Source organism: Scyliorhinus canicula, chromosome 12, assembly GCF_902713615.1.
Source record: "Scyliorhinus canicula chromosome 12, sScyCan1.1, whole genome shotgun sequence".
Classification (NCBI taxonomy): Eukaryota; Metazoa; Chordata; class Chondrichthyes; order Carcharhiniformes; family Scyliorhinidae; genus Scyliorhinus; species Scyliorhinus canicula.
In genome coordinates this window covers 74396607-74406306 of record NC_052157.1, presented here as the reverse complement: position 1 = coordinate 74406306, position 9700 = coordinate 74396607, and the positions used below count along the sequence as shown (strand labels likewise).

Here is a 9700-nt window from a genome sequence, read left to right as displayed (position 1 = left end):
CTCACTAAGAATTGTGGGATTGCTATTAATCCCCAGCAGTAATAATCAGGCAGGTTATAACAGAGGGTCTCGGGCCAAAGGGCATAATCTCCAAGCAAGTGATGAAAATCAAGGAGAAATAACAACGGGAGTTGGGAGAGGAGATCAATCGGGAAGTATGGAGTGAGGCACGGCGTAGGGTAAATGGGACACCTCCTGTGAATGGATGAGCCTGATACAGTTTAAGGTGGTGCACAGGGTGCATATGACTTGGGGAGAATGAGTGGGTTCTTTCAGGGGGTAGCAGATGAATGTGAGAGATGTGGGCCGAGGCCAGTGAATAAAATGCACATGTTTTGGGGTTGCAAAAAATTGGGAAAATTCTGGGCGGGAGTGTTCGCGGTCTTAGCCAGGATAATGAAGGAGGAGGTGGACCCGGACACTTTGGTGGCGATATTTGGGGTTTCAGAGAAGCCGGAGTTCATAGAGAGGAGGAAGGCTGATGTCATGGCCTTCGCCTCTCTGATTGCATGTGGCCAAATTTTGCTGGAGTGGCGGTCGGCATCGCCAGCGGCTAGGTTGGGTGACCTGTACGATTTCCTGTGGTTAGAGAAGATAAAGTATGAGTTAAGGGGCTCAGCTGAGGGTCTTGAGAAAAGCTGGGGATGTTTGTGACCGTGTTTGAAGAGCTGTTTGTTGCAGGGGAGAGGGGGAAGTGGGGGATGGTGAAAAAGGGGAAAAAAATCTGTCAGACTGTATAGTTTTTAAAAATAAATTCAGAGTACCTAATTTTTTTTCCAATTGAGGGGCAATTTAGTGCGACCAATCCACCTACCCTGCACATCTTTGGGTTGTGGGGGTGAAACCCATACAGACACTGGGAGAATGTGCAAACTTCACACGGACAGTGACCCAGGGCCGGGATTCGAACCCGGGTCCTCTGCACCGTAGTTCCAGTGCTACCACTGCACCACCGTTCCTCCCCATAGACTGTATAGTTGATTGCTGGGAGATTGAAGGGCCTGTTCCTGTGCTGTAATTTTTCTTTGTTCTTTATTCTTACCCTTTCCCCATGTCGATGATCTGGCATGTCTTGCAGATATTGGCAGGGTTGTGTGATGTCGGGGTCGCTGTTCTGAAGGCTGGGTAGTTTGCTGCAAACAATGGTTTGTTTGACGTTGCGCGGTTGTTTGAAGGCAAGTAGTGGGGCTGTGGGGGTGACCTTGGCAAGATGTTCGTCTTCATCGATGACGTGTTGAAGGCTGCGAAGATGTCAAAGTTTCTCCGCTCTGGGGAAGTACTGGAAGCGTTGGACTTTAACCTGGTCTTGTAAGGCTTCTTACTGTACTCACCCCAGTCCAACGCCAGCATCTCTACATCATGACACACAACATGCACACACATTGTCCTGATACACAAACACTCCCCTGACACACACCCATGCACAAACTCTCCCCTGATGCACATGCACACACAAACACTCCCCTGACACCCACATACATGCGAATAAACACTTCCGTGATGCCCAGACCCATACATTCAAACACTCACTCCCAAACAAAACCTCCCAACACACATACATGCGTGCACACACAAACACTCCCGACACACACATATGCACAAACTGTCTCACACATACACACACAAACATTTCTCAGATACACACACACACACACAAACACTCCCCAGACACACAGCACACATACAAACACTCCCTTAACATTCACAAACAGTCCCGACACACACAAACACGCAAACAAAGCACTCTCCTGACACACACTAACACTCCCCTAATACCCACAAAAACTCCCCTGACACACACAGCATGCACATACACACAAACACTCCCCTGACACACACACACACACACACAAACACTCCACAGACTCACAGCACACACACAAACACTCGAAACACGCACACACAAGCACTCTCCTAACACACATGCACAAAAACACTCCGACATGCACACATCCCTTAATACACACACAAACACTCCCCAGACACACAGCAAACAAACGCTCCCCTGATACACACTCTCCTGGCAAACACAGCATGCACAAACAATCCTCTAATATACACATACTCCTCGGGCACACACAAACACTCCTTTACATGCCCACATGCACATATAAACAAACACTCCCCTGTTGCAGACTCACAAACATTCCCTTGACACCCACACCTATACTCACAGCAACACACAAAAACTCCCGACACCCACATGCACACAAACACTCCCTTGCACCCATACTCAGACGTACACACGCGCACTCCCCCGTCAGCCAAACCCATACCCGCACACGCACTCCCCCATCAGCCAAATGCATACTTGCACACACACACACCCTGTCAGCCAAACCCATACTCACATGCACTCAAACACTCCCTTGACACACATACCCATAAACACATAGAAAGTGCAGGAAACAAAGTCAAAAAAGAAATAAGGAAATCAAATAAAGGGCATGAAAAAGATTAGCAAGTAAAGTTAAAGAAAACCCAAAGGTGTTTTGCCAATATATGAATGGCAAGAGGTTAGTTAAGGAAAAAGTGAGACCTATCAGAGATGAAAGGGAAATTTGACTGTCAATGCAGAGGCTGCAGGAGGATTTTAAATGAATATTTTGTCTCCGTGTTTACGAAGGAAATGGTTGATGCCGATACAGTTGTCCAGGCGGAACACTGTGAGATACTGGATGGGATAATCATAGAGAGGAAGTACACGAAGGATTGGAATCCTTGAAAGTTGCCAGGGCCAAATGGAATGTTTCTGAGGCTACTGAAGGAGGTCAGGGAGGAGATAGCAAATTCTCTGAGGATGCTTTTCCAACCCTCACTAGATACGGGGTAGGCACCGGGGAACTGGAGAAATGCAAATGTGGTTCCATAGTTTAAAAAGGGATTTTTGGAAATGCCGAACAATTATAGGCCAGTTAGTCTGATGTCAGTGGTGGGCAAATTAGTAGAACCAATCCTTTTTTTAAAATTTAGAGTTCCCAATTCGTTTTTTCCAATTAAGGGGCAATTTAGCATGTCCAATCCACCTAGCCTGCACATCTTTGGGTTGTGGGGGCGAAACCCACGCAAACTCCACATGGACAGTGACCCAGAGCCGGGATCGAACCTGGGACCTCGGCGCCGTGAGGCTGCAGGGCTAACCCACTGCGCCACCCGTGCTAGTACAACCAATCCTGAGAGATAGGATTAACTGTCATATAGAAAGGCATGGACTAGTCAGGGATAGTCAGCATGAATTTATTAAAGGGGCGTCTGGCCTCACAAATTTGATCAAATTCTTTGATGAAGTGACAAGAAGGGTTGATGAAGGTAGTGCAGTGGATGTGGTGTACATGGATTTTGGCTAGACATTTGACAAAATCCCACATAGCAAATTAGTCAAAAAGTAAAAGCCCAGGGGTTACAGGGTAATGTGGCAAGGTGGCTAAAAACTTGGCTTAGAAACAGGAAACAAAGGGTAATGGTCGATGCCTGCCCTTGCAAATGGAAAGTTGCTTCAAGTGGTGTTCCACAGGGCTCGGTGTTGGGCCCCGACCGTTTGTGTTATATTTGGGCGTGAATATGGGAAGCATGATTGGGAACTTTGCAGATGACACAAAGATTGGGCAAGCGGTGGGCAGTGTAGAGGGTAGCTATCACCTTCAAATTATATAGATGGATTGGTGGAGTGGGCGATTTTTATGGGAGAGGTGTTTTAAGAACCCCAAAATGTATCATGGAGTTCAACCAACACCCACCTTTAATGGATTGGTGCTTTTGAAGCACACGGCTTGTTCCCCAGGTGTATTATTACAATTATGGACACGTGGTTTTTAAAATGAAACAATGTTTATTCCATGTACTCAAATTAACCTTTTAAATAAACATTGGATCTCTTAACACCACTTACCTCAAAGATAACCCTGAAAATAATACAACACTACCCAATCCTGCAAACTGTTCCTTTACACATCCAAAAGACTTAACAAATCCTTCAAACAGGAACACATTAGATGTATATTCAATACTGAGACCTTTTTACAATTCCGATTTCACCAAAGGATTAAGAGATAGTCCTTCATGGCAGAGATCGCCAGCAATGCAGCTCACAGCCACACCCAAGCTTTCTTCAAACTGAAACTAAAACTCCCAAAAAAAAGCAGAAGTGAGCTCAGCTCCACCCACTCTCTGACATCACTATTTTCTTAAAAGGTACATTGCTTAAACATCCATTTCTTAAAGGTACTCTCACATTACAGTGATAAAGTGGCAGATGTAATTTAACACAGAGACATGTGATGCCATGCATTTAGAGAGTTCGAACTATTGTAGGGAGTACACAATAAATGGGAATATACAAAGAAGGGTAGGTGAAGTGAGAGATCTTGGTGTACAAGTACACAGGTCCCTGAAGTAGACAAGATTCTTACGAAAGCATATGGGATGCTCTCCTTCATGGGCAGAGATATAGGATATAAAAGTAAAGATATGATGTTAGAATTGTATAAAACACTGGTAAGGCCAGAACTGGAATAGTGTGTGCAGTTCTGGTTGCCACATAACAGGAAGGACGCATTTGCTCTGGAGAAAGTGCAGAGGAGTTTTACATGAATATTGCCAAGGCTAAAGGTGTGGCTACGAGTAGAGATTTGATAGGTTGGGGTATTTTCCTTGGACCAAAGAAGGCTGAGGGGTGACTTAATTGACATGCACAAAATGATGAGGGGAACAGATAGGGTGGACAGGATAAATTGTTTGCCTTGTTGGAGAATTCTAGAACCAGTGGATGTAGATTCAGGATAAGTGGCAGAAGGTGTAATGGGGACATGAGGAAAATATTCTTTTTACACAGAGGGTAGAGGGAGTCAGGAATTCGCTGCCCGAGGTGGTGGTGGAGGCAGAGACCATGAACCCTTTTAAAAGGTATCTGGATATGCACCATAAGTGCTCCAAGCTATGGACCGGGTGCAGGAAGGTGGGATTAGAAAGGGCACCTGGGTGTGCTCGGGCTGGCGTGGACAAGATGGGCTGAACGTCCTCCTTCTCTGCTGTACCTTTTCTATGATCCTATGCCACATGGCCAATTTTGAGTCATTGACTTTTCCTTTGTATGTGGTTGTGAAACCCACCTCTTCACTCACCTGAGGAAGGAGCTGCGCTCTGAAAGCTAGTGATTCGAAACAAAACTGTTGGACATTAACCTGGTGTTGTAAGACTTCTTCCTGTGCTTCATCCCGGCGTCTCCACATCATGATTGTGATTATGAATTTGAGTCTTACATATAGCAGGGTACAATCTACATTTAGTGTTGTCTGACCATCTTGTCCATGTCTTGTGACCCCGTGAGTGTTTCATATTATATCTAATACTGAGTCCACAACCACAATCACCCTGAAATCATGTCGGAACAGAAAGCAGTGACCAAGGAGCGCAAGACAAAACATTTCAGAATCATATCCTTTATTATCCATAATTTTTGCACATAATTTAAGGCAGTGAACTCTCCAGGCAGTGGAAATATTGCACAGTTTGCAAAATGGAAAGGATAAACACAAATTAAAATGCAACCATCTGCTCTGCCCCCACCAGAAATCATTCATTGAATCACACAAGAGGCTTTATTCTGAGCAAAAAACATTTAGCTCCTCATAAGGGCTAAACACAGGATTTAAACACACATCTCACAGGGAGCACTTTAAAATCCTGCTTTTACAGACGATTAACGGCTTCACTTAGCAGTCAAAATGCAGAAATGCTTTTCCATTTGTGAAGCTCCACTAAGGCAAATTTTCCCTGATTATTTCAGCACAAAGTTAGATACAGAGTAAAGCTCCCTCCACACTGCCCCCATCAAACACTCCCCGGGCAGGTACAGCACGGGGTTAGATACAGAGTAAAGCTCCCTCTACACTGTCCCCATCAAACACTTCCAGGACAGGTACAGCACGGGGTTAGATACGGAGTAAAGCTCCCTCTATACTGCCCCCATCAAACACTCCCAGGACAGGGTCAGCACGGGGTTAGATACAGAGTAAAGCTCCCTCCACACTGCCCCCATCAAACACTCCCAGGACAGGTACAGCACAGGGTTAGATACAGAGTAAAGCTCCCTCTACGCTGCAGGGCAGCACGGTAGCATGGTGGTTAGCATAAATGCTTCACAGCTCCAGGGTCCCAGGTTCAGTTCCCGGCTGGGTCACTGTCTGTGCGGAGTCTGCACGTCCTCCCCGTGTGTGCGTGGGTTTCCTCCGGGTGCTCCGGTTTCCTCCCACAGTCCAAAGATGTGTGGGTTAGGTAGATTGGCCATGCTAAATTGCCCGTAGTGTCCTAAAAAAGTAAGGTTAAGGGGGGTTGGGTTACGGGTATAGGGTGGATACGTGGGTTTGAGTAGGGTGATCATTGCTCGGCACAACATCGAGGGCCGAAGGGCCTGTTCTGTGCTGTACTGTTCTATGTTCTACTGTCCCCATCAAACATTCCCAGGACAGATACAGCCCGGGGTTAGATACAGAGTAAAGCTCCCTCTATACTGTCCCCATCAAACACTCCCAGGACAGGTACAGCACAGGGTTAGATACAGAGTAAAGCTCCCTCTACGCTGTCCCCATCAAACACTCCCAGGACAGGTACAGCACGGGGTTAGATACAGAGTAAGGCTCCCTCTACACTGTCCCCATCAAACACTCCCAGGACAGGTACAGCACGGGGTTAGATACAGAGTAAAGCTCCCTCTACGCTGTCCCCATCAAACACTCCCAGGACAGGTACAGCACGGAGTTAGATACAGAGTAAGGCTCCCTCTACACTGTCCCCATCAAACACTCCCAGGACAGGTACAGCACGGGGTTAGATACGGAGGAAAGTACCCTCCACACTGTCCCCATCAAACACTCCCACGCCAGGTACAGCACGGGGTTAGATACAGAATAAAGCTCCCTCTACACTGTCCCCTTCAGTGGGAGCTTTAGTCTGTATCTAACCCCATGCTGTACCTTTCCTGGGAGTGTTTGCTGCCATACTTTGTATGGAACTCTTGTAGGCAGCAGTGGCAGTAGTCGGAGCAAGGCAAGGGCAGGGGAGGCGAACAACGCCTCATAGACTGGGCTGGGCAATGACCCCCCTGAGGGTGGAGTAAAGCCCAATATGGGTGACCAGGTTGGGCTCCAGGGCATAGGCCCACTCGCCCCGCTGCCTGAGCAGGGCATACAGTGCAGTGTCCTTCGCATAGCCTGAACGGCACTGGACTCCCTCCAGGTAGGTGAGGACCCGCTTGGCCGCGGGGGCCGAGTACAGCATGGCAGGGGTACAGCACTCTGTGGCGGGAACCAGGGCGTAGAGCTGGGGACTGAGCCTCCGAGCCTCCAGCAGGTAGTGGCGGCCTCCCAGCTCCGCCACCAGCATGGCGAACACGGCCAGGAAGGCCAAGGTCAGGGCAGAGTGGCGGCCAGTGAACAAGCGGTACAGGCTGGAGAACAAGCTGCCGCAGAAAGCACCCAGACCAGCCCACTCCAGGATCCGCATGGGCTCGGGATTCAGGTAACCCTGCAGTCTCTCGGGGTGGTACAGTTTGACATAAAGGGCATCCCTGGCGTGCGGGGTGGCCAGGCGGCGCTCCAGCAGATCCTCCAGCACCTCGAAGAAGTCGTGGCGCGGCAAGGCGTCATCTTCCACCAGGAGTACGTGTTGGGGGGAGAAGGTCAGTAGCGCCTGCCGCAGGCAGTACACGTAGTCTTGCTTCTCCTTCTCAAAGCGGTTTCCGCTGCTGTCAGCCTCCCCACCAACCCCAAACCGCTGGACCACGGGAATGAGCCGGGCAGCCGCCAGGGCTTCCCAGTGCTCCTGTGGCCGGGTGTGCACGTTGCAGGCGAATAGCCGGTGGCCCCGGCACCAGTGACAGCCCCGCAGCAGCCGGTGGAACTCTGCCGCCACCTGCAGGTAGTAGTGGTACTCACTGCCCTGCCAGCGCACTGTTGTGATGATGGCCACCACCAGCTGGGGCCCTAGGGGATGGGGCAGCTCGGACCCCTCTTCACCCAGCTCCGTCTCCTGGAAATACCGCACTGCCTCCTGGCCCCTCGCCCGGCTGCGCTCCAAGGAGTCCGCCGTCAGGCGCGGGAGGTGCGCTGTCCGCCAGAAGTAGCGCGAGTGCCGACGGCGGTGGCAAAGCAGAGGCAGCAAGATCCCAAATGTGAGCAGGTAGAGGAGAAGGAGCTGAGCCCAGGGCCGCGGCAGACAGTTTAAGAGGCGCCGGGAGAGCCCTGCCCGCACCGGGCCCCCAGATCTTCCTCCTGTTTGATTTCCCCTCTCCATTCCCTAAGGGCTAGAGTCCGAACAGAGATCCAACTAGGCTCTCCCACCCCCACCTTTAAGCCCTTCCCTCCCAAGCCCCTGGTGCCTGCATTATATCTAGATGTCAATCCTCCTTGTCCCAATTTCTGCAAGCTGCCCTTTTTGTTGCCCTGGAGGGAAAGGTTGGCCAGATATGTGAGAGCTGGGAATGAAGAAAATAATGGGACTTAAAGGGCGTGGACCAGCTCTCCTCTCCGCCCAGCTCCTTTTACAGTGAGTAGCCGGGGTGACAAGTGGGGCGAGTGACGCCAATGGAAAGCCAGAAAGCACTCGATTTAGGCAGGTGATAGAGGCACCTAAAATGCATTTGGCGAGCCCCTCTGGCCTCAAACAGGCATTCAGGAGAAAGAGCAGGAAAGGAGGGATTCTGAGCTGAGCATTTAAGGGGTAGGATTCATCAAGGGCAAGTAGCAGCGGGAATCCTGATGTCCAGCTGAAGGATCTGCTGGTCTGGGGCTGCTGAGGGTGCCACAATTGGCAGCTTAGATATTTCTAGGTCAGCTCACTGATTCGAGGGAAGGAGGAGTGAGAGTCTGGGTTTTACAAGTTGCTCGTCGTTCAGTGTTCAGGGAGGAAGGGACGGAGGGAGAGAGGAAGGGACGGAGGGAGAGAGGAAGGGAAGGAAGAGGGTAGGGGAGAGGGTAGGGGAGGGTAGGAGGGAGGGTAGGGGAGGGTAGGAGGGAGGGTAGGGGGAGGGGGGCAGGGAGGGGGGCAGGGAGGAAGGTGGGGAGGGGGGGCGGGAGGGGGAGGGGGGGCGGGAGGGTGGATGGGGGTTGGGATGGGGGAGGGAGGGAGCAAAGGAGGGAGCAAGTGAGGGAGGGGTAGGGAAGGAGGGTGGGAGGAAGGGATGACAGGAAGGAACTCCCGTGGTAGATGAAGCAGACCCTGGGCTCGCACGACTGAAGTTGGCTTCTTCCAATCCAGAGTCAATAAGCTGGCAAATCCTGTCCAGGGATGTAAAGTGTCCTGGTCTCTGTGCCACCTTCCTAGACCACCCCTCCCCTGGATTCAGTGTGGGTTCCTGGATCAAGGGGGTGAAATGGGTCCCTCAAAGAAAGAGAGTGGGTGGGATGGGGAGCAGATTGTCCAACACCAAATCCCAGCCTGGGGTCCTTCCCGGAATCTCCAGAGGATAGGCGGCTTCTCCCGACTTCCTGTCGAAGGGAAGGAAAATTCTGGAATCAGTGCAGGAGCGGCTGGTCCTTTCCTCTGCCAAGCCTGAGAAAATACAGTTGGGGGGTGAGGGGGGAGTTGGGGGGTGAGGGGGGAGTTGGGGAGTGGGGTAGGGGGAGAAGGGAGGGATGGGAGGAGAAGGGGGAGGGGTGGAGAGGGGAGGGGAGGGGCGGAAAAGGGAGGAGGGGCTGGGAAAGGG

The 9700-nt window shown here is 50.6% G+C and overlaps 1 protein-coding gene across 1 annotated transcript; it reads right to left on the bottom strand.

Annotated features, from left to right (window-relative positions):
• Window positions 1–6866: 6866 nt before the first annotated feature.
• On the bottom strand, window positions 6867–8988 carry pgap4 (post-GPI attachment to proteins GalNAc transferase 4). The gene has a single exon (XM_038813984.1). It carries the CDS (start codon window positions 8287–8289, stop codon window positions 7072–7074), a length of 1218 nt encoding a protein of 405 aa, XP_038669912.1. The 5' UTR covers window positions 8290–8988; the 3' UTR covers window positions 6867–7071.
• Window positions 8989–9700: the final 712 nt, after the last annotated feature.

Bases quoted from the DNA above. Each gene is read 5' to 3' on its own strand.
- pgap4 (XM_038813984.1), bottom strand. From the start codon at position 8,289: ATGGAGAGGGGAAATCAAACAGGAGGAAGATCTGGGGGCCCGGTGCGG.